Source organism: Scyliorhinus canicula, chromosome 11, assembly GCF_902713615.1.
Source record: "Scyliorhinus canicula chromosome 11, sScyCan1.1, whole genome shotgun sequence".
NCBI classification, from domain to species: Eukaryota; Metazoa; Chordata; class Chondrichthyes; order Carcharhiniformes; family Scyliorhinidae; genus Scyliorhinus; species Scyliorhinus canicula.
Window position 1 is genome coordinate 99,187,840 of NC_052156.1, and position 25,866 is coordinate 99,213,705.

Genomic DNA, 25,866 nt, shown 5'->3' on the forward strand with positions numbered 1-25,866 from the left:
TTTGGCTAACAGGGTTAAGGAAAATCCCAAAGCCTTTTATTCGTATGTAAGGAGCAAGTGGGTAACTAGAGAAAGGATTGGCCCACTCGAAGACAAGAGAGGGAATTTATGCGTGGACTCAGAGGAAATGGGTGAGATTCTTAATGAGTACTTTGCAAAGGAGAGGGACAAGACGGATGTTGAGGCTAGGGATGGATGTTTAAATAATCTAGGTCAAGTTGTCATACGGAAAGGGGACGTTTTGGGTATTCTAAAAGACATTAAGGTGGACAAGTCCCCAGGACCGGATGGGATCTATTCCAGGTTACTGAGGGAAGCGAGGGTCGAAATAGCTGGGGCCTTAACAGATATCCTTGAGCACGGGTGAGGTCCCGGAGGATTGGAGAATTGCTAATGTTGTCCCTTTGTTTAAGAAGGGTAGCAGGGAAAATCCAGGGAATTAAAGACCTGTGAGCTTAACGTCAGTGGTAGGCAAACTTGGAGAAGATACTGAGGGATAGGATCTATTTGGAAGAAAATAGACTTATCAGTGATAGGCAGCATGGTTTTGTGCAAGGAAGGTCATGTCTTATAAACCTAATAGAATTCTTTGAGGAAGTGACAAAGCTAATTGATGAGGGAAGGGCTGCAGATGTCATATACATGGACTTTAGTAAGGCGTTTGATAAGGTTTCCCATGGCAGGTTGATGGCAAAAGTGAAGTCGTATGGGGTTCAGGGTGTACTAGCTAGATGGATAAAGAACTGGCTGGGCAACAGGAGACAGAGAGTAGTGGTGGAAGGGAGTGTCTCAAAATGGAGAAGGGTGACTAGTGGTGTTCCACAGGGATCCGTGCTCGGACCACTGTTGTTTGTGATCTACATAAATGACCTGGAGGAAGGTATAGGTGGTCTGATTAGCAAGTTTGCAGATGATACTAAGATTGGTGGAGTTGCAGATAGCGAGGAGGACTGTCAGAGAATACAACAAAATATAGATAGATTGGAGAGTTGGGCAAAGAAATGGCAGATGGAGTTCAATCCAGGCAAATGTGAGGTGATGCATTTTGGAAGATCAAATTCAAGAGCGGACTATATGGTCAATGGAAGGGTCCTGAGGAAAATTGATGTACAGAGAGATCTGGGAGTTCAGGTCCATTGTACCCTGAAGGTGGCAACGCAGGTTGATAGAGTGGTCAAGAAGGCATACAGCATGCTTGCCTTCATCGGACGGGGTATTGAGTACAAGAGTAGGCAGGTCATGTTACAGTTGTATAGGACTTTGGTTAGGCCACATTTGGAATACTGCGTGCAGTTCTGGTCGCCATATGACCAGAAGGATGTGGATGCTTTGGAGAGGGTGCAGAGGAGGTTCATCAGGATGTTGCCTGGTATGGAGGGTGCTAGCTATGAAGAAAGGTTGAGTAGATTAGGATTGTTTTCGTTGGAAAGACAAAGGTTGAGAGGGGACCTGATTGAGGTCTACAAAATTATGAGAGGTATGGACAGGGTGGATAGCAACAAGCTTTTTCCAAGAGTGGGGGTGTCAGTTACAAGGGGTCACGATTTCAAGGTGAGAGGGGGAAAGTTTTTTATGCAGAGGGTGGTGGGTGCCTGGAACGCTTTACCAGCGGAGGTGGTAGAGGCGGGCATGATAGCATCATATAAGAGGCATCTAGACAGGTATATGAACGGGCGGCAGCAGAGGGAAGTAGAGCTTGGAAAATAGGAGACAGGTTTAGATAAAGGATCTGGATCGGCGCAGGCTGGGAGGGCCGAAGGGCCTGTTCCTGTGCTGTAATTTTCTTTGTTCTTTGTTCTTACTGTGTGTGGTCTCACGACCCTTAAGGTCGACCCTGCCTTCTCTGTTTGCAAACGTCACCCCGGATTGCAAACCCGTCGCCACGAGGAGCAGACGGTACAGTGCCCAGGACAGGACCTTCATCAGGTCTGAGGTCCAGCGGTTGCTATGGGAAGGCATCATCGAGGCCAGCAGCAGCCCCTGGAGAGCCCAAGTGGTGGTTGTGAAAACTGGGGAGAAACGCAGGATGGTCGTTGACTACAGTTAGACCATCAATCGGTACACGCAGCTCGACGTATACCCCCTCCCACGCATATCTGATATGGTCAATCAGATTACACAGTACCGGGTCTTCTCTACAGTGGACCGGAAATCTGCCTACCACCAGCTCCCCATCCACAAGGCGGACAGCCCATACACTGCGTTTGAAGCAGACGGCCGCCTTTACCACTTCCTTAGGGTTCCCTTCGGCGTCACTAATGGGGTCTCGGTCTTCCAACGGGAGATGGACCGAATGTTTGACCAGTACGGACTGCGGTCCACCTTTCCGTATCTGGATAACGTCACCATCTGCTGCCACGACCAGCTAACCTTTCCAAATTCCTCCACACCGCCAAACTCCTGAACCTTACGTACACCAAGGAGAAGTGCGTGTTCAGCACCAACCGCCTAGCCATCCTTGGCTATGTGGTGCAAAATGGAGTTCTAGTGCCCTGACCCCGATCGCATGCGCCCCCTCATGGATCTCCCCCTCCCCCACTGCCCCAAGGCCCTCAGACGCTGCCTGGGGTTCTCCTCATACTACGCCCAGTAGGTTCCCTAACTATGCGGACAAGGCCCGCCCACTCATTCACTCCTCCGCTTTCCCCCTGATGGCCGAGGCTCACCAGGACTTCAACCGTATCAAGGCCAACATTGCCAAGGCCGCGATGCACGCGGTAGACGCGACGCTCCCCTTCCAAGTCGAGAGTGATGCATCAGACGTGCTCTGGCCGCCACCCTCAACCAGGCAGGCAGGCCTGTGACGTTCTTTTCATGCACCGTCCATGCCTCCGAAATTCGGGTCTCCTCCGTTGAGAAGGAGGCCCAAGTCATCGTAGAAGCTGTGCGTCATTGGAGGCATTACCTGGCCGGCAGGAGATTCACTCTCCTTACTGACCAACGGTTGGTTGCCTTCATGTTCAATAACACACAGCGGGGCAAGATCAAAAGTGATAAAATCTTGAGATGGAGGATCGAGCTCTCCACCTACAATTACAAGATTTTGTATCGCCCCGGTAAGCTCAACGAGCTCCCCGATGCCCTATCCCGAGGTACATGTGCCAGCGCACAAGTGGAGCGACTCCGGACTCTGCACGACGCTCTCTGTCACCCAGGGATCACCCAGTTCTTTCACTTCATAAAGGCCCGCAATCTGCCCTACTCCATGGTGGAGGTCAGGGCTATCACCAGAGACTGCCAGATCTGCGTGGAGTGCAAACCGCGCTTCTACCGGCTAGACCGAGCGCACCTAGTGAAGGCTTCCCGCCCCTTTGAACGCCTCAGCATGGATTTCAAAGGGCCCCTCCCCTCCACCGACCGAAACGCGTGCTTCCTTAACGTGGTCGACGAATACTCCAGATTCACCTTCGCACCAACAAAACTACACTAAATTTACACTTGTCCCACTTTCCAACAATTGGCCCATAGCCTTGAAAGTTATGGCACTCCAAGTGCTCATCCTCGTACTTTTTAAAGATTGTGAGGTTTCCCCCCTCTACTAGCCTTCCAGAAAATAATTTTCCTGAAATCCCCTCTAAACCTCCTGGCTCCATTTGGGAGACTATGTGCTGACGCCGGCGTGGGAACAGTGGCGTTTCATGCCTGAAAGAACAGCGCAAAAGCTGCAACGATCCTCCTTCTGGTGGGGGGCTAGCAGGCACGCAGCGTAGAATCCCTGGCTTTAGCTGCGGATACAGCCTGGAATTGCCGGATCCGTGGCCATGCATGCGCACTGTGGCGCCTGCAGGGGCCGTGTCGTGCAACCGACGCCGGCCGCACGTGGACCCGGCCTGTCAAATAATGTCCCCCTTTGACCACGTTCGCCACCCCTGGACCACCCCCCATCAGTGCCCCCAGCCCCCCCTGAATGGCTCCCACCCAATTGTGGTGGCGCTGGACAAGTCCGCAGCCGCCATGCCAGGTTCTCAAAAAAAGAGGACACGTGTCCCACGCTGTCGGGAGCTCAGCCCATCGGAGGCGGAGCATCGGGGGAGGGCCTGAGGTGACTTCCTGAGGGCGTCCTGACGGTGTGCGGTGTATTTTGTGAGTATGCCGTTTTGGAGGGGGCAGAGCATCGCATAAGCGGCGCCGTCCCTAATTTTGGCGCCAACGGGGACTCTCCAGCTGATTGACGAACAGGATTTTGGCATCGGGGACCAGAGAATCCCGCCCCCTGTCTTTCACCTTAAAATAATGCCCCCTCGTTATTGACCCTTCAGCTAAGGGGAGCAGCTGCTTCATAGCCACCCTGTCCATACCTTTCATAATCTTATACACCACAATTAGAACATAGAACACTACAGCGCAGTACAGGCCCTTCGGCCCTCGATGTTGCGCCGTCCTGTGAAACCCCTCTAAAGTCCCTCTACACTATTCCCTTATCGTCCATATGCCTATCCAATGACCATTTGAATGCGTTTGGTGTTGGCGAGTCCACTACTGTTGCAGGCAGGGCATTCCACGTCTTTACTACTCTCTGAGTAAAGGTTCTCTCTCAGCCTTCTCTGCTCCAAAGCAAACAACCCAAGCTTACCCAGTCTCTCTTCATAGCTCAAATGATCCATCTCAAGCAACATCCTGGTGAATTTCCTCTGCACTCTCTTCAGTGCAATCACATAGTGTGGTGACCAGAACTGCACACAGCACTCCAGCTGTGGCCTAATCAAAGTTTTGTACAGCTCCAACATAACCTCCCTGCTCTTACATTCTATGTCACAACTGATGAAGGCAAGTGTCCCGTGTGGCTTCTTATCTATCCTATTAACCTGTCTACCCACCTTTAGGGATCTGTGGACAAGCACCCCAAGTACCCTCTGTTCCTCTTAGCTTCCCAGTGTGCTGCCGTTCATTGAGTACTCCCTGGTCTTGTTACCCCTTCCAAAGTGCATCACCTCACACTTTTCACAGTTAAATTCTATCTGCCACTAATCTGCCCATCGGACCAACCCATCGATATCTTCCTGCAACCTCAGCCTTTCGACCTCGCAATTAACTACCCTGCCAATCTTTGTGTCATCTGCAAACTTACTTATCACCCCCCCCCCCCCCCCCCCCCCCCCCCACATTCCCAACTATATCAGTTATATATATTGCATACAATAAGAGATCCAGCACTGATCCCTGTGGTACGCCGCTGGACACCGGCCTCCAGTCACACAAATAGCTTTCTGTCTCCTATCACAAAGCCAGTTTTGGATCCAACATGCCAAGTTACCCTGGATCCTTGCGCTTTTACCTTCTTTCTCAGTCTCCCAGCTGGAGACCAAAACTTCACACAATACTCTAGGTGTGGCGTCACCAAGGCCCTGGACAACTGCAGTAAGATATTCTTGCTCCTGGGAGTAATGCTTACTTTTACATGTTTCTATGTGAGTAAGAAAATTCAGGGAGGAAAATTACTCTTCTATTTCACAGTGAGAATTGACACAGATCTCTCTATCTCTGAACACTGAAGCACAGAATAATATTTTCACTGGTGAAACCAAACTGCTTTACATCTTGAAAGGTCTCTGGAACCCCAGTTTTTGGAACTGGTGGTTCCAGACCCCGGTCTCGAGAACCCAGTCTCTGGAACCCCGGTCTCGAGAACCCCGGTCTCTGGAACCCCGGTCTCTGGAACCCCGGTCTCTGGAACCCCAGTCTCTGGAACCCGGAAGAGGAAGAAGGATACTTATGGTAAGGCTGAGGAAATAAGGTTCAGACAGGGCTCTGGAGGGATACAAGATAGCCAGGAGGGAACTGAAGAAAGGGATTAGGAGAGCTAAGAGAGGGCATGAAAAATCTTTGGTGGGTAGGATCAAGGAAAATCCCAAGGTCTTTTACACATATGTGAGAAATATGAGAATGACTAGAGCGAGGGTAGGTCCGATCAAGGGCAGTAGTGGGAGATTGTGTATTGAGTCTGAAGAGATAGGAGAGGTCTTGAACGAGTACTTTTCCAGTATTTACAAATGAGAGGGGCCATATTGTTGGAGAGGACAGTGTGAAACAAACTGGTAAGCTCGAGGAGATACTTGGTGGGAAGGAAGATGTGTTGGGCATTTTGAAAAACTTGAGGATAGACAGGTCCCCCGGGCCTGATGGGATGTATCCAAGGATTCTATGGGAAGCAAGAGATGAAATTGCAGAGCAGTTGGCAATGATCTTTTCGTCCTCACTGTCAACAGGAGTGGTACCAGGGGATTGGAAAGTGGCGAATGTCGTGCCCCTGTTCAAAAAAGGGAATAGGGATAACCCTGGGAATTACAGGCCAGTTAGTCTTACTTCGGTGGTAAGCAAAGTAATGGAAAGGGTACTGAGGGATAGGATTTCTGAGCATCTGGAAAGACACTGCTTGATTAGGGATAGTCAGCACGGATTTGTGAGGGGTAGGTCTTGCCTCACAAGTGTTATTGATTTTGAGGAGGTGACCAAGCACGTGGATGAAGGTAAAGCAGTGGATGTAGTGAACATACATGAATTTTAGTAAGGCATTTGATAAGGTTCCCCATGGTAGGCTTATGCAGAAAGTAAGGAGGCATGGGATAGTGGGAAATTTGGCCAGTTGGATAACAAACTGGCTAACCGATAGAAGTCAGAGAGTGGTGGTGGATGGCAAATATTCAGCCTGGAGCCCAGTTACCAGTGGCGTACCACAGGGATCATTTCTGGGTCCTCTGCTGTTTGTGATTTTCATTAATGACTTGGATGAGGGAGTTGAAGGGTGGGTTAGTAAATTTGCAGACGATACAAAGATTGGTGGAGTTGTGGATAGCGAGGAGGGCTGTTGTCGGCTGCAAAGACACATAGATAGGATGCAGAGCTGGGCTGAGAAGTGGCAGATGGAGTTTAACCCTGAAAAGTGTGAGGTTGTCTATTTTGAAAGGACAAATTTGAATGCGGATTACAGGGTTAACCGTAGAATTCTTGGCAATGTGGAGGAGCAGAGAGATCTTGGGGTCTATGTTCATAGATCTTTGAAAGTTGCCACTCAAGTGGATAGAGCTGTGCAGAAGGTCTATGGTGTGCTAGCGTTCGTTAGCAGAGGGATTGAATTTAAGAGCCGTGAGGTGATGATGCAGCTGTACAAAACCTTGGTACGGCCACATTTGGAGTACTGTGTGCAGTTCTGGTCACCTCATTTTAGGAAGGATGTGGAAACTTTGGAAAAGGCGCAAAGGAGATTTACCAGGACGTTGCCTGAAATGGAGAGTCGGTCTTAGGAGGAAAGGTTGAGGGTGCTAGGCCTTTTCTCACTAGAACGGAGAAGGATGAGTGGCGACTTGATAGAGGTTTATAAGATGATCAGGGGAATAGATAGAGTAGACAGTCGGAGACTTTTTCCCCAGGTGGAACAAACCATTACAAGGAGACATAGATTGAAGGTGAATGGTGAAGATATAGGGGGGGATGTCAGAGGTAGGTTTTTTACCCAGAGGATAGTGGGGGCATGGATTGCACTGCCTGTGGAAATAGTTGAGTCGGAAATATTAGGGACCTTCAAGCAGCTATTGGATAGGTACATGGATTACAGTAGAATGATGGGGTGTAGATTAATTTGTTCTTAATCTAGGACAAAAGTTCTGCACAACATCGTGGGCTGAAGGGTCTGTTCTGTGCTGTATTTTTCTATGTTCTCACCCGATCTCTGGAACCCCGATCTCTGGAACCCCAATCTCTGGAACCCCGATCTCTGGAACCCGGTCTCTAGAACCCGGTCTCTAGAACCCGGTCTCTGGAACCCCATGTCTGGAACCCGGTGTCTGGAACCTGGTCTCTGGACCTCGGTCTCTGGAACCCCAGTCTCTAGAACTCGGTCTCTGGAACCCCGGTCTCTGGAACGCTGGTCTCTAGCGCCCTGTCTCTAGAACCCGGGGTGGGATTCTCCGACCCCCCCCCGCCGGGTCGGAGAATCACCGGGGTGCGTGAATCCTGCCTCCGCCAGCCGCTAAATTCACCGGCACTGGAGATTCGGCGTGGGCGGGAATCGCGCCGCGCTGGCCATTCGGCCATTGTGCTGCCGCTGCCTCATTAACGCACTATCCAATTCTCTGCACTTGTGACAGAGCCACGAGAATTTCTTCCTGGCTGCGTATTTATTCAATTATATCGTAAAAGTTCCTTTGCTGTTGTAAGAGAGGCAGCAGTAACCGTCTTATCTCGATGTGTGCATGAAAGAATGTAAAATCTAATTTAACTTTATTTGTTGTCACAGTAAGACTCACCAATCAGCAGAGCATGCCCACTTGGCAATTTGAGAATCCTGCTGACACGTGAGATATGCTCAATGGCAAAACTGAACATCACCAGGTCCATGGGAGTCTTACTGCTTCGATTGAATTCATGCAGATAGTGTTCAATAGTCTGCATCAGGAAGACAAATGAATATCAGTTATACAAATCGCTCCAATTCACTGGGTATGATGTTACAGAGCACATTTATCACTGTCATTGTGGCGTTGGGCATGTTTATTACTGTCATTGAGACACTGGCTATAACGTTACAGAGTGTGTTTATTACTGTCATTGGGACACTGGGTATGAGTTATATAGGTGTATATTGTTGCCCTGAGACGTACGTTCTTCAGCACGTTCATATCCGTTATTTTGTGATACGCCTTCTTTATACATATTATACACATAGTGTCATTGAGACACTGGCTATGAGGTTATAGAGTGTAATTATTGATTTATTTTTAATAACTTTTGAGGACCCAATTATTTTTTTTCCAATTAAGTGGCAAACTGGTGTGGTCAATCCACCTAATCTGCACATGTTTGGTTTGTGGGAGTGAAACCCACGCAGACACGGGGAAGATGTGGAAACTCCACACAAACAGTGATCCGGGACCACAATTGAACCCGGGTCCTCAGCGCCATAGGAAGCAGTGTTAACCGCTGTGCCACCTTGCCACCCCCATGGAGCGTGGTTTAATACTGTTATTGAGACATTGGTGGTGATGTTACACAGCGTGTTTATTCCTGTCACTGGAGCACTGGGTATGACGTTATAGAGCCTGTTGATTATTGTCATTGAGACACCGGGTATGATGTTATAGAGCATGTTTATCACTGTTATGGGCCAGGGTTTAGAGAACCCCAAAGTGTATCATGGAGTTCACCTGACCCACAACTTTTAATAGATCGTGGTATGGGGAGCACACGGCCCACTCTACAGGTGTGGGGTACAGCAGAAATGGAAAAGTATTTTTTAAAGCAAAACAATGTTTATTCTATGAACTCAAGTTAACCTTTTCAAAACATACAGTGAACATCTTAGCAACCATTAATTCAAATACAACCCCCAAAGAAAACAATACTAAGTAATCCTTTAAGCTTTTCTTTTAACATCCATAAGACTTAAAACACGTTTTACCAGAGGCACATCAGGTTAAAGTCACTACTGTTATTAGTTTTAAATCACCAGGATCAATTTACAGTCTGTAGATTATAGAGAGATACTCTAATACACCTGCTGGCTGTGACTGCAACTATCTAGCTCTGAAAACGAAACTATAACACACCCTGCAGCAAACAGCCTAAACGAAAGTGAAAAGCTGACAGACAGCCCAGCGCCACCCACTCTCTGACATCGCTACAGTAATAAACACCCATTTCTTAAAGATACTCTCACTACAGATATTTATATATACACCCATTTATAAACACCCATTTCTTAAAGATACTTTCACATGACATCACTGTCATCGAGACACTGGGTATGATGTTATGGAGCGTGTTTATTACTGTCTCTAGGATACTGGGTATTATATAGACCGTGTTTATTACTGTCATTGAGACACTGGCAATGATGTTACAAAGCATGTTTATTACTGACATTGAGACACTGGCAATGATGTTACAAAGCATGTTTATTACTGACATTGAGACACTGGCAATGATGTTACAAAGCATGTTTATCACTGTCATTGAGACACTGGGTATGATTATATAGGTGTATATTGCTGTCAATGAGACACTGGGTATGATGTTATATAGGTGTATATTACTGTCATTGAGACACTGGGTATGATGTTATATAGGTGTTTATTACTGTCATTGAGACATTAGGTATGTTATAGAGCGTGTTTATTACTGTCATTGAGACACTGGCAATGCTGTTACAAAGCATGTTTATTACTGTAATTGAGACATTGGGTATGATGTTATATAGGTGTATATTAATGTCATTGAGGCACTGGGTATGATATAGAGCATGTTTATTACTGTCATTACGACACTGAGTATAATGTTATGGAGCGTGTTTATTACTGTCATCGAGACACTGGGTATGATATTACAAAGCATGTTTATTACTGACATAGAGACATTGGCAATGATGTTACAAAGCATGTTTATTACTGTGATTAAGACACGAGTATGATGTTGTAGAATGTGTTTATTACTGTCATTGAGACACTGGGTATGATATAGACCGTGTTTATTACTGTCATTACGACACTGAGTATGATGTTGTGGAGTGTGTTTATTACTGTCATTGAGACACTGGGTATTATATAGACCGTGTTTATTACTGTCATTGAGACACTGGCAATGATATTACAACGCATGTTTATTACTGACATTGAGACACTGGCAATGATATTACAACGCATGTTTATTACTGACATTGAGACACTGGCAATGATGTTACAAAGCATGTTTATTACTGTCATTGAGACACTGGGTATGATGTTACAGAGCGTGTTTATTACCGTCATTGATGCACTGGGTATGATTTTATGGACTGTGTTTATTACTGTCAGACACTGGGTATGATGTTATATAGGTGTATATTACTGTCATTGAGACACTGGGTATGATGTTATATAGGTGTATATTACTGTCATTGAGACACTGGGTATGATGTTTTATAGGTGTATATTACTGTCATTGAGACACTGGGTATGATGTTATATAGGTGTATATTACTGTCATTGAGACACTGGGTATGATGTTATATAGGTGTATATTACTGTCATTGAGACACTGGGTATGATGTTATATAGGTGTATATTACTGTCATTGAGACACTGGGTATGATGTTATATAGGTGTATATTACTGTCATTGAGACACTGGGTATGATGTTTTATAGGTGTATATTACTGTCATTGAGACACTGGGTATGATTATATAGGTGTATATTGCTGTCAATGTGACACTGGGTATGATGTTATATAGGTGTATATTACTGTCATTGAGACACTGGGTATGATATAGAGCATGTTTATTACTGTCATTGAGACACCAGTAATGTTGTTATAGAGCGTGTTTATTACTGTCATTGAGACACTGGATATGAGTTCTATAGGTATATATTGCTGCCCTGAAACGTACGTTCTTCAACTCGTTCATATCCGTTATTTCATTATACACCTTCTTCCCCTTTTGATTGGTTTTTGGTGACATGTAATCACCAAAGAAGAGAGTGCGGATGTCGTCATCACTGAGATCTCTCCCGATGACTGTGTGGTTGAAAAGATTGTTGATTTTTTCCTTGAACTGTGTCTGCACGACATTCTGAAAAAAGAGACAAACTTCAACAATCCCTTCCAGACAAATCTGTCAGTAGACCTTTCAGCTACGGATATCAGCTACGAACAGTTTGCTGAGAGAATAGTCAGCGTTTTCACTGAGGGACTCTGTGCCTGTGATGTCTCACACTTCATTGAGATGCTCTGTGCCTGTGATGTTCCACCTCTCACTGAGGGGCTCTGTGCCTGTGATCTCCCACCTCTCACTGAGGGGCTCTGTGCCTGTGATGTCCCACCTCTCACTGAGGGGCTCTGTGCCTGTGATGTCCCACACTTCACTGAGGGGCTCTGTGCCTGTGATGTCCCACACTTCACTGAGGGGCTCTGTGCCTGTGATGTCCCACACTTCACTGAGGGGCTCTGTGCCTGTGATGTCCACACTTCACTGAGGGGCTCTGTGCCTGTGATTCCCACCTTCACTGAGGGGCTCTGTGCCTGTGATGTCCCACACTCTCACTGAGGGGCTCTGTGCCTGTGATGTCCCACACTTCACTGAGGGGCTCTGTGCCTGTGATGTCCCACACTTCACTGAGGGGCTCTGTGCCTGTGATGTCCCACACTTCACTGAGAGGCTCTGTGCCTGTGATGTCCCACCTCTCACTGAGGGGCTCTGTGCCTGTGATGTCCCACCTCTCACTGAGGGGCTCTGTGCCTCTAATGTCCCACACTTCACTGAGGGGCTCTGTGCCTGTGATGTCCCACACTTCACTGAGGGGCTCTGTGCCTGTGATGTCCCACACTTCACTGAGGGGCTCTGTGCCTGTGATGTCCCACACTTCACTGAGGGGCTCTGTGCCTCTAATGTCCCACACTTCACTGAGGGGCTCTGTGCCTGTGATGTCCCACACTTCACTGAGGGGCCCTGTGCCTGTGATGTCCCACACTTCACTGAGGGCTCTGTGCCTGTGATGTCCCACGCTTCACTGAGGGGCTCTGTGCCTGTGATGTCCCACCTCTCACTGAGGGGCTCTGTGCCTGTGATGTCCCACACTTCACTGAGGGGCTCTGTGCCTGTGATGTCCCACCTCTCACTGAGGGGCTCTGTGCCTTTGATGTCCCACCTCTCACTGAGGGGCTCTGTGCCTGTGATGTCCCACACTTCACTGAGGGGCTCTGTGCCTGTGATGTCCCACACTTCACTGAGGGGCTCTGTGCCTGTGATGTCCCACCTCTCACTGAGGGGCTCTGTGCCTGTGATGTCCCACACTTCACTGAGGGGCTCTGTGCCTGTGATGTCCCACACTTCACTGAGGGGCTCTGTGCCTGTGATGTCCCACCTCTCACTGAGGGGCTCTGTGCCTGTGATGTCCCACCTCTCACTGAGGGGCTCTGTGCCTGTGATGTCCCACCTCTCACTGAGGGGCTCTGTGCCTGTGATGTCCCACCTCTCACTGAGGGGCTCTGTGCCTGTGATGTCCCACCTCTCACTGAGGGGCTCTGTGCCTGTGATGTCCCACCTCTCACTGAGGGGCTCTGTGCCTGTGATGTCCCACACTTCACTGAGGGGCTCTGTGCCTGTGATGTCCCACACTTCACTGAGGGGCTCTGTGCCTGTGATGTCCCACACTTCACTGAGGGGCTCTGTGCCTGTGATGTCCCACACTTCACTGAGGGGCTCTGTGCCTGTGATGTCCCACACTTCACTGAGGGGCTCTGTGCCTGTGATGTCCCACCTCTCACTGAGGGGCTCTGTGCCTGTGATGTCCCACACTTCACTGAGGGGCTCTGTGCCTGTGATGTCCCCTCACTGCTATGTCACCTCACTGAGGGGCTCTGTGCCTGTGATGTCCCACACTTCACTGAGGGGCTCTGTGCCTGTGATGTCCCACACTTCACTGAGGGGCTCTGTGCCTGTGATGTCCCACACTTCACTGAGGGGCTCTGTGCCTGTGATGTCCCACCTCTCACTGAGGGGCTCTGTGCCTGTGATGTCCCACACTTCACTGAGGGGCTCTGTGCCTGTGATGTCCCACCTCTCACTGAGGGGCTCTGTGCCTGTGATGTCCCACACTTCACTGAGGGGCTCTGTGCCTGTGATGTCCCACACTTCACTGAGGGGCTCTGTGCCTGTGATGTCCCACACTTCACTGAGGGGCTCTGTGCCTGTGATGTCCCACCTCTCACTGAGGGGCTCTGTGCCTGTGATGTCCCACACTTCACTGAGGGGCTCTGTGCCTGTGATGTCCCACACTTCACTGAGGGGCTCTGTGCCTGTGATGTCCCACCTCTCACTGAGGGGCTCTGTGCCTGTGATGTCCCACACTTCACTGAGGGGCTCTGTGCCTGTGATGTCCCACCTCTCACTGAGGGGCTCTGTGCCTGTGATGTCCCACACTTCACTGAGGGGCTCTGTGCCTGTGATGTCCCACCTCTCACTGAGGGGCTCTGTGCCTGTGATGTCCCACACTTCACTGAGGGGCTCTGTGCCTGTGATGTCCCCACCTCTCACTGAGGGGCTCTGTGCCTGTGATGTCCCACACTTCACTGAGGGGCTCTGTGCCTGTGATGTCCCACACTCTCACTGAGGGGCTCTGTGCCTGTGATGTCCCACACTTCACTGAGGGGCTCTGTGCCTGTGATGTCCCACACTCTCACTGAGGGGCTCTGTGCCTGTGATGTCCCACCTCTCACTGAGGGGCTCTGTGCCTTTGATGTCCCACAATACACTGAGGGGCTCTGTGCCTGTGATGTCCCACAATTCACTGAGGGGCTCTGTGCTTGTGATGCCCCACACTTCACTGAGGGGCTCTGTGCCTGTGATGTCCCACACTTCACTGAGGGGCTCTGTGCCTGTGATCTCCCACACGTCAGGAAGATGCCTTTGCAATATAGTCAGACACTGGCACTGGAGAGTTTTGTGTGGGTGGGGGTCAGTGAGAGAGGATTAATAATATTTTTCAAGTTGGGCAAGTTGTGGATAAAAGCCAAAATATATTAATCAACTGATGGCTAAAGGTGAAAAGACAGCAGGTGAAGCCTGGTCCCAGGCTGTGACAGTACTCATCACCACAGCAATCATTCTCATTCGAATTTTGCAAACCTTTACAACATGAAAGAATAACGTTCTGTCCTGAGTGTCAACTAATCGATCACAGAAGACACGATACACCTCATGAATCCAGAGTCTCATTAGTTTATAATCTCCTTCAATTCCGTGAGGAATGCAGTCCGATTTTAATAGTAATAAACCCTGGAAAAAAGCGACAGGCAAATTAAAGAAAATAGATTGCAACTGTGACTGATGGATAATTGACAATATGGTGCAATTAGGATTATTTCGGTCCTAATTGTTCTGAGATTGCATTACCTGAATTACCCTCGAGAAATCTCGCAGATTAAATATGTAATGTGATTTGGACGGGGTAGGGAGAAAATGTTCCAGTGCTTGGACGTACACTTCTGTAGTAGCCCAGACCAAAATCTGTACCGGAGCAAATAATTACCATTAAAACCTTATATCTGAAACCAAGATAGCAACAATGTCAACAATTGCGAATCACAATTCAGCACCATCAGCTACAGGAGAAGCTGTTATTGTCCAAAGATAAAGCTGCATTGATACAGCACCTTTCACAATCTCAGGGTGTCCGAAAACACCTTACAGTCAATGAAATATTTCTAATGTTGCAATGTCAAAACACAGCTAATTTGCATATGGCTAATTCTGATAAGCAGAAACATGATAATAATCAGATCATTTCAGTAATTTGAGGATGCCAGCAGTAGTAGAACAAGGATACTCTTCCCACGCCAGTAACTCTCTCCCAATCCAGTCCTTGTTGGGACAACCAACAACTCCGGGCCCTGCTTAGGCTGGCTCTTATTGTCATCTTTAACAACTCCACCTCCAACCTGGGAAGCTCGTACTCCACGAGTCCCACGGCAAGATCAACAATAGTTCCCCATGGTCCTTGTGGCAGTCATGACAGTCATGTTGACTGATGGATAAATGTTGGGCAGGAAACTCCCCTCTCCTCTTCGGAATGGTGAGTCCCCCTCTAAATATCCTCTGAAACTCAAGGGACAAGGTTTAGTTACACAGTTACAAAAGTCTGGAGCCCGAGAATTCACAATATGTCTGTGCGGATCTCCATTTTGAAGAATTCAAATTGCGAATATTGCCTGGTGGCGGAAATGAAATTCTGTTTTACAAGGTAATGTTGCAGCTTAATTACCAGCCTTCAGCTTTTTGCAGGTTTCTGAGTGGGTTTCTATTCAAACTTGATCTTACCCTGGAATATCTTTTCAGGGAGTTATCAAATCCCCTATTGAAGTGCCAGTCCACCATAGGTTGGAAGATAGTCTTCATGGTTTCTTCACTGAAAGCATCTATGGCGATAATATTGAAGTGACGAAGGCAACGCGGAGTGACAGCTTGTCGCCCACCATCAGGTGGAGCCATTGCTGCCACTATGGACATGCCATGGAGGGGCAGAATGCTGGTGTCCTTCCTGTAATCACACAACGTATTGTTTAACTCACCACACTCTCAGAAACCCCCAAAACAACCATTAGTCCCATGTACATGTACCTTAGAAACAAGCTGTAGCTCAGCTGGTTAAACAGCTGATGTGTAGAGGTCTACAAGATTATGAGAGGCATGGATAGAGTGGATGGGCAGGCACTCTTTCCCAGGGTGGAGTGGTCAGTCACTAGGGGCATAGGTTTCAGGTGAATGAGGCAAAATTTAGAGGAGATGTGCGAGGCAGGTCTTTTACACAGAGAGTAGTGAGTGCCTGAAACATGTTGTCAGGAGAGGTTTTGGAAGCAGGTATATTAACGGCGTTCAAAAGGCATCTTGACAAATACATGGATCAGATGGGTATGGAGAGATATTGCACAAGGAGGTGCTGAGGGTTTTGGCCAAGTGTGGCATCATGACCAGTACAGGCTTGGAGGGCCGAAGGGCCTGTTCCTGTGCTGTATTGTTCTTTCTTCTTTGTATGGGATTGGATCCCTATTAAAATAATAGAAGCAAATTACTGCGGATGCTGGAATCTGAAACAAAAGAGAAAATGCTGGAAAATCTCAGCAGGTCTGGCTGTATCTGTAGGGAGAGAAAAGAGCTAACGTTTCGAGTCCGATGACTCAGTCAAAGCTGTATCCCTATTGCTGCGCTCCAGGCCCAGGGCCTCCTTCTTACCCGCAATGAAAAATCACAGCACCTTGCTGTGCTTAGCGAATGATCATCGAGGATTGGCCTTTGCCTACAAAACTAAAGAAGATGATGGGTGAAAGATGGATAAAGAGACTCAAGATACAGATCAGATATCTTTGAATAGACTCCAGGGACCAAATGGCCTCCCCACATTCCTGTGAATATTTGTGGACTAATCATCCAGAGGCTTAGAATATGGTGACAAACTCAATTCATTCAATTAATTAAATACAAAATAAAGAAAACTTATCTGAGTAATGATCATAAAATCATTATCAATTATCATTAAAAAATGTATCTGGTTCACTAATGACCTTTTGGGAAGGTACCTTTTGAGCAGCACGGTAGCATTGTGGATAGCACAAATGCTTCACACTCCAGGGTCCCAGGTTCGATTCCGGCTTGGGTCACTGTCTGTTCGGAGTCTGCACCACATCCCCGTGTGTGCGTGGTTTTCCTCCGGGTGCTCCGGTTTCCTCCCACAGTCCAAAGATGTGCGGGTTAGGTGGATTGGCCATGATAAATTGCCCTTAGTGTCCAAAATTGCCCTTCGTGTTGGGTGGTGTTACTGGGTTATGGGGATAGGGTGGAGGTATGGGTGCTCTTTCCGAGAGCCGGTGCAGACTCGATGGGCCGAATGGCCTCCTTCTGCGCTGTAGGGATTCTACGATTCTATGATTTCCTCTGACAAAGCTATGCTGCCTATCCTTGAATAACTCTTTTCTATCCATGTGAAGGTTAATTCTGTCACTCCGAATTTTTTCTAATACTTTCCCTGCCACTGATGTCAGACTCGCTGGTTAATAATGACTAGTTTATTCCCTACCTCCCTTCTTCAATAATGGTACTACATTCAGTCCTCTGGCATCTCCCTTGTGGCCAGAGAATATGTGAAAATTAGCGTCAGAGCCTCTGAAATCTCTTCCCTTGCCTCATGCAGCAGCCTTGGATACATCTCATCTTGATCTGGGGGTTTATCCACTTTTAAATCAGCTAAAACTGTTGTCTCTTCCTTCTCAATGCCAATCTGTCCAATTACATCACTGTCCCCTCCCTGATTTCTATGCCTACATCATCCTTCTCCATCGTGAAAAGAGATGCAAAATACTCACTTAATACCTCACCTACATCTTTTGGCTCCATACACTGATTGCCACTTTGGTCCCTGATTTAAGTAACCACCACCTCATTGCAGCCGAGGCTGTTCAGCTGCAACTGAATTGACATGCCTGGAGACTAACTGCTCATGCAATTAGGCCCACTCAAGCATCACTTATGTTTGTGAATACCAATGATTGCTGATTATCATTTAACCTTTGGCACACTGACTTCCAAAATTGCTGACTACCATGGTGTGCCTGTACCACTGTCTGACTCAGCAATCAACTATATCATCTTAGACAGTTGGCATAGGCACACTGCCTGAGGAGAGTGCTCCTAATCATTGGCTGTGTGCTAAGGTGCATACTGACAAATGCCCTCCATAGAACAGATTGATCACAAGGTCTTGAAGTGAGGCTGGGACCATGCCTGCGCCTGAGTAGAGCTCATGATGCAGCAGTGTGACCATAGCTGTGGCCACTCAATCATGTGGTGTGGGGCAAGGGTGGTATGGGTTATTGCCAAAGCAGAATGCAAAGTTAGGACTGGGCATCCAATATCATGGCCAGGAAATGCATCAGTGGGCTTTGAGGGGCAGCTTCAGATGATGAATGAACAAAGAGTCCATTTGGAAACAAATGCTAACCGTCAAGTCTCTCTCTTTGATCTTAAATTGGGGAGACCATCCAGAACATGGTGCCTACTGACCTCATTATCAATCTTCTTGCTCAGAGGTAGAAGAGAAGCAGAAGACATTGGCAGAGGTGCCTGCCTTGCCAAGGCAGAAACAGAATTGTGAAGAGGAAGGGGTGGTAGGCTCTGCTCCCTACACAGAACATAAACCCCAGACAGCCGTCACTCGGAGATGTCCTGCTGGACACAGGGTGTCCAGACGGTGCCTAATGTAGTTTGCAGATGTCCAAGAACCAGTATTGCAAACGACTAGACATGTCCAGGGAACTAGTTGGTCATCTGCCACCTTCGGCAGGATTTGGGGACTTGGGGGACATCCAGTGTCAGTAAAAGGTACAGCGGTGTTCAATGTTTACACCAGTGGCTCCTTCCAGGGCTCCACAGGTGATCTCTGTAGGAATTCACAGGCCTTCGCACACCAGGAGGTGACAAATGCAATCTTCGTGAGGTCATACAACTTCATCCATTTCAACTGGGATTGGGAAAGCAAGGATGCAAAAGCGATGGGTTTTACGCAAATCTCTGGCTTTCCACAAGTGCAGGGTACACTTACGTGGCACTCAGATCTCCGGGACATCAAGCAGGAGACTACGTGAACCACAAGGGCTTTCCACTTGCTGAATGTGCAGCTGGTCTGCGACCACACCAATGCATCCTCCAGACATGTACTCGGTTCCCTGGGGAATGTGAATGACTCCTGCACTCTGAGCCACTCTCAGATCTCTGACATGTTTCAGGGTCCACTGAGGCTGCAGGGTTGGCTCCTTGGGGATTAGGGCTGCCCACTGACAATATTGCTGATGACTCCTGTGTGGAGGCCACACAGTGCAGCTGAGGCAAGATACAATGAGGGTTTGCTGCAAGTTGAACTTTGGTGGAGCAGACCATAGGGATGCAGAAGATGAGGTTCCAGTGCCTGGGCCGGCCCTGCAATGTAATCTGCTGGGGTGTCACACGTCATGGGTGCCTGCTGTGCTCTTCACAAGCTGGCGCTGCAATGTCAAGAGGAACTGCCTGAAGAAATGGAGGAGAGGCAAGTTCTCTCCAATGAGCAGGATGTTGAAGGGGATGAGGCTGAGGAGGTCTTTGAGGGAGAGGATGTCGACCATGAGGCAATGATGATGTCCAGATGGGACAGACAAGCTCAGAATGCACTCATTGCCACTAGATTCATGGAGGTTGATGAGAAGATCCAGTGAGGACGTCCTGTTATCTTCATGCGGCTTCTGTGAGCTTTGCTCTCCCATCTGACTGATGGCAGTGCACACCTTCTGAGATCAGGCTCCTGTTATGGGGAGGGAGCGGTTGTGCACAGTCCCTACATTGCAGGAGGATGATGATGATGGGGACAGTGCATCGATCCTCACAGAGCTCCTGTGAATGTCTGGCTCCTGTCTGGCTGATGGCAGCTTGCTTGCTCTCAATGGCTAGAGTCGTATCATGGTGATGTAGTGGGGAAAGTTTCACCTCTCCTGATCTTACAGCGTGATCTGTATCCTGGAGGTTCAGTGTCACTGGAGGCTGAGACAGATGGGATGGGGGGGCAGGGGAGAATGTGGGGGGAGGATTGGGGGGGGGGGGGGCAAGCCGGAATGGTGCAGAGAGCACACACGGACAATGACTGGAACGAGTGACGTTAGCCCTGTGCATTGTGGGAGACATCCTCATTCCCTACGAGATACAGACATGATCGATGTGTTCAGTCAGTGTGACCAATGTGCTGGAAGCCTTGCACAAAGCATATGGAGGAAGCCCTGGACTGAGCACACTGTCTTTTTCTGGTACAGGAATCCAGTTTTCTGGTTGGGATACCAGGAACACAGCTCATCAGAACAAGGAGGCAGAACAAGGAGAAAGGGTACAATCAGAGAGAGTTTATTTATAGAGGTGAACATTATGTACGAATGCTTAACATCCATGTTCACTCTGTGCAAAAAGAGCTTCTTAACCTTTCTAACTCTGCCGCTACGTGATGCTATTCCCAATATCCACAGCGGAGGTGAAGGCAGCCTGCTGTCTGCCATGCCCTGTTGTCAGTGATGACCTTGGTGGTCGGCAACTAAGTGCTCTTGCCAGTGGGAAAACCAGAGTGATCTCGCTGGCATGAGAAGCAACCCTGATGTGCCATGCAATGAGACATAGAATTTTCTCTAACTTGAATTAAGTTTTTCGTGCCAATCCATGAATATACCAGCGTCTGCTCTGGAACTGCAAATGGTTGGCCCTAATCTCTTTCGCAGGTCCTGCCTCCTGAGATCAGAGTGACATTTTTAAAGAACTGTGATTCTCGCGAGATTCCTATTACTATTCTCCTACACCTAGTCATTTTTTTGGAGCTTGTCGAGATTCCTACTGGGAAAGAGATGTATAGAACTAAAAACGCCAACTGGCCGGCTCTTCGGAACCCCGATATCCAGACACGCTACAGCCCCACCCACTCATCGGCAGAGACCCTTGCCACTCACAACCATCAATCCACCCCACCCCCCTCACTGGTAGATGCGCCCCCTTCAAGTGACCAACACGCCATGAGGTCGCTGAAAGCTCTGCCCTTTAAGGCACCCACTCCATGCCTCCCCATTAGATCCCCCTTCACACCTACACCCCCCCCCCCCCCCCCCGTCGATTCTCTTTCATGCCTACCACACACACCCCGATGACCGTGCCCCATCTAAGGAAATGTCCCTTGGCATTGGCCTTTGACACTGGCACTGCCAAGGTGCAGGTTGCCCTGGCCTTGCCCACCTGGGGCTATTGGCCTTTAAACACCCCCCCGGCATGGTCACCACATCTGACCTCCTTTAATGGAGAGCAGTAGTGATTCGATCCGGCTTCATGCTGGTGGGAGCAGAGAATCCAGGGAGCCGGGCAACTCCGGCTGAAACCCGGAGATGAGTTTAATATCTCATTTAACTATGCAAATATGGTTCACACCCAAAGAGGTTGTGGCCCAAAAAGTGACTAGTGCCACAGGCCTGGTGCGGAATCGATTTAGGGGATCTCCCACTATCCTCCGGGAATAGTGGGAAATGCGCCGTGCACAACTCAAGGTAGGATGGAATCATCCCTATCACTTTGTAAGTCAATCCTCCAAGAAACCTACAGCCCCATTCTGTGTATAATGATAGTTCCTGAGACAGTAAATTCATACACCCCTTTTAGAGTCTCATTGCTCCTTCAATGTTGGTCTAAACTTGGGTTCACGACCTGAAATGAAACATTTTCCAGATTTAACATACTGGGCTTCTTACACAATCCCATTACACGATCAATTTAACTTAAAGATCGCTCTGTATATTTTTTGAGTTGTTTTGTTGAACCAGAGTGCTTGTATGATGACCATCTGTGGGAATAAACCTGATTTCAGCTGGTTTTAAAATGTCCCTAAACTCATACTAACTGGTCAACAATGTTATATCCTGAAAACGAGCTCACTTGTAACTTGACTGATGGGATCTACTTGAGAGAGGACAGAATTACGAGAGTGAGATTTATGATCTTACATTGCTTGTTCTGCGACCCATACAAACTACAGAACCTTAAATAAAATTTACCTCTGGATCTTTGCTCACTTAAGACAACTGAATCGAGATTTAGAGTCAAAGCAACGATTCTGCAAGACAGTGAGCTGGAAGATTGAGTTCTTTCTCTCAGGGTACAGTGTAACAATTAACTCACCTGTCAAACCAGTAGCCATGATCTATCCATTGTCGGAGCAGTTCAACAGGAGGCTGGGCTCCATATTTCTCCTTTGCTGGCATATTGAGGTCATCAACAAAAACACACACCCTTTTCTCTTGCTGGTTCCCAAAGGTAGGTTTTTTCCGCCTGTTTATTAAAATGATGAAGATGGTCAATTATTGGACGATTAGTCATCCCTTAAAATTGAAGCTCTCGCTCTCGCTATTTCACTCCCTCTTTCTCACATGGTGGCACAGTGGTTAGCACTACTACCTCATAGCACCAGGAACCCGAGTTCGATTCTGACCTCGGGTGACTGTCCTTGTGCAATGTCGGGATTCTATTCTACGATTCTTTTGATCTCTCTCACTCTCCCACACTCAACCTCTTTCCTACTCACTCTTACCCTCTGTTTTCTTTTCCCACTTTCATCAACTCCAGGGTCATTGTGCTGGAATAACCTTGCTGTCCCGGCACTATGATGATGGCTGGAACATTTGAAGCCATTAAATGCACCAAATGAAGATTTGGAAATAAAATGACCCTGCATCATGGGTAATGCAATTACTAATATACAATTACTGAGCAACAAGATTCTCTGTTTGCAGACTTTTCAACCCTTCAGGATTAACTTGGATCCTCTATGATTTGAAGAATAATCTCAAGGGCACAGCTGGGGGTAACCTAGGGAGATCATTTATTGCAACCTTCAAAACAAATGATGTTTCTTCAGTTTTTATTGAACATTTTTTGTTTATTAATTCCAAAAATATTGAATTTGGGTAAGTAAAGCAGGCTGAGGGAGAAAGTTATCCAATTGGATATGTGGGTTTATGATTGGCCAGGGAAAGCAGTGCATAAGGATATAGTTGGGGACCAAGGGCAATGTGTCCAAGTTTGCAGATGACACTGAGATGAGTGGTAAAGCGAAAAGTGCAGAGGATACTGGAAGTCTGCAGTGGGATTTGGATAGGTTAAGTGAATGGGCTAGAGTCTGGCAAATGGAATACAATGTTGACAAATGTAAGGTTATCCATTTTGGTAGGAATAACAGCAAACAGGATTATTATTTAAACAATAAAATATTAAAGCATGCTGCTGTGCAGAGAGACCTGGGTGTGCTAGTGCATGAGTCACAGAAAGTTGGTTTACAGGTGCAACAGGTGATTAAGAAGGCAAATGGAATTTTGTCCTTCATTGCTAGAGCGATGGAGTTTAAGACTAGGGAGGTTATGCTGCAATTGTATAAGGTGTTAGTGAGGCCACACCTGGAGTATTGTGTTCAGTTTTGGTCTCCTTACTTGAGAAAGGACGTACTGGCACTGGAGGGTGTGCAGAGGAGATTCACGAGGTTAATCCCAGAGCTGAAGGGGTTGGATTACGAGGAGAGGTTGAGTAGGCTGGGACTGTACTCGTTGGAATTTAGAAGGATGAGGGGGGATCTTATAGAAACATTTAAAATTATGAAGGGAATAGATAGGATAGATGCGGGCAGATTGTTTCCACTGGCGGGTGAAAGCAGAACTAGGGGGCATAGCCTCAAAATAAGGGGAAGTAGATTTAGGACTGAGTTTAGGAGGAACTTCTTCACCCAAAGGATTGTGAATCTATGGAATTCCTTGCCCAGTGAAGCAGTTGAGGCTCCTTCATTAAATGTTTTTAAGGTAAAGATAGATAGTTTTTTTATAGAAAAAAGGAATTAAGGGTTATGGTGTTCGGGCCGGAAAGTGGAGCTGAGTCCACAAAAGATCAGCCATGATCTCATTGAATGGCGGAGCAGGCTCGAGGGGCCAGATGGCCTACTCCTGCTCCTAGTTCTTGTATTTTATTAAATGCAATCAATACTGGGAGAATGAGTGCAGGGCAATTGGAGGCAGGAGGTCATGCGATGAAAGCTCCAGGAATACGCCCAATCAGAGTATGCAATCTTACTCTTCATGAACTTTTGAGTCTCCTCTTATTGCTCTTTCCTGGGTCTTTCCTAACGGCACGGTAGCACAATGGTTAGCACAGTTGCTGCACAGCTCCAAGGTCCCAGGTTCGATTCCCGGCTTGGGTCACTGTCTGTGCGCAGTCTGCACGGAGTCTCCCCGTGTCTGTGTGGGTTTCCTCCGAGTGCTCCGGTTTCCTCCCACAGTCTAAAGATGTGCAGGTTAGGTGGATTAGCTATATTAAAAACAAATTACCCTCAGTGTCCAAAAATATTAGGTGGGGTTACTGGGTTACGGGGATATGGTGAAGGTGTGGGGCAGATAGGGTGCTCTTTCCAAGAGCCGGTCCAGACACGATAGTCCGAATGGCCTCCTTCTGCACTGTAAATTCTATGATTCACATGGGGTTTTAACTGCAGCTTCTTTTAAAACAAGCCAAAGTCCCATAGCATTCTCACTCTAATCCTTAATCTAAATTTAGAGCTGTCAGTTTTTTCAAAGCTCAAAGGCTGATTTCCTAAATTGGGATGTATGTAATTGTGAATTTGCCTCTTCATCCAATTGTAGCTTTGCTTTTGCAGTGTGATGTACCATCAATTGAACGCGAGACGAGTTGCTGAACAAAAGTATGGCTTTAATATACTAGATGTTAAGCCCTGCGGTCGATTACAGTAGAAGGACGACCGCCGGGAGTACTGGGTATTTATACCCCGCCTCACTCAGCCTCTCGACCAATCGGGGAGCCGTCACATGACTGGTCTCAACCAACCGGTCGAGAGGCACATGACCGACCAGGGCCAATGGTAAGTTCATAGACTTCATAGAATTTACAGTGCAGAAGGAGGCCATTCGGCCCATCGAGTCTACACCGGCTCTTGGAAAGAGCACCCTACCCAAGTTCAACACCTCCACCCTATCCCAATAACCCAGTAACCCCACCCAACACTATGGGCAATTTTGGACACGAAGGGCAATTTATCATGGCCAATCCACCTAACCTGCACATCTTTGGACTGTGGGAGGAAACCGGAGCACCCAGAGGAAACCCACGCACACACGGGGAGGATGTGCAGACTCCGCACAGACAGTGACCCAAGCCGAAATCGAACCTGGGACCCTGGAGCTGTGAAGCCATTGTGCTATCCACAATGCTACCGTGCTGCAAAGCCGGTGTTCTGCATCAATGGCAGGCAGCTATGCTAATCATACCACCACACAGTGAAGAAATTGAAATACAGCAAAGTCCAAACAAAATAACTTGTTTTTCGTGCTCCAAAGCAGCCCCTGACTGAAGTGTGAGCTCCTCCCTAACTATCATTCCCTCAGGTTAGATTTTAAAACTCAAATGCTACCTCGTTCCTAATCAAAGCAGACTGGTTAATGAGGCTTCCATACTTTTCAAGTCGTGTTAGGATGATGTCCTGGGTTTGGTTGGCTGAAGTCTGTGCTGAGAAGTTGATCTGACAGATGGTGTATTTTTCAGCAGGCAGATGTCGCAGGAAACTAGTTGTGATAGCTGTCTTTCCAGTGCCGGTGGGTCCTACAAACAGTAATGGCTTATCCTGCAGCAGCAACTTCTCGAGAAAGTACATCTGCATTGCTGTCTCCGTGGTGCTAACAATGATGTCATTAAGCTGCAGGGACAAGTGCAAGATTAGATTCACATCAATAAACTGAGGAAAGAACAGAAACTGAAACCTGCCTGATGTAGAGCTGGGTGTTTGACAGGATGACAACTGTATGCTTAG

The 25,866-nt window shown here is 47.7% G+C and overlaps 1 protein-coding gene across 1 annotated transcript in view; it reads right to left on the reverse strand.

Annotated features, from left to right (window-relative positions):
• LOC119973221 (dynein heavy chain 3, axonemal-like) overlaps window positions 1-25,866 on the reverse strand; it is a 714,697-nt gene that overhangs the window by 318,915 nt on the left and 369,916 nt on the right. The window contains exons 32-38 of the mRNA XM_038810887.1: window positions 25,514-25,752; window positions 22,185-22,334; window positions 15,786-16,005; window positions 14,862-14,975; window positions 14,595-14,744; window positions 11,358-11,540; window positions 8,244-8,382 (exon numbers count right to left, since the gene is read on the reverse strand). Of these exons, the coding sequence (XP_038666815.1) occupies window positions 8,244-8,382; window positions 11,358-11,540; window positions 14,595-14,744; window positions 14,862-14,975; window positions 15,786-16,005; window positions 22,185-22,334; window positions 25,514-25,752 (1,195 nt within the window). The remainder of the gene's footprint in view (window positions 1-8,243; window positions 8,383-11,357; window positions 11,541-14,594; window positions 14,745-14,861; window positions 14,976-15,785; window positions 16,006-22,184; window positions 22,335-25,513; window positions 25,753-25,866) is intronic.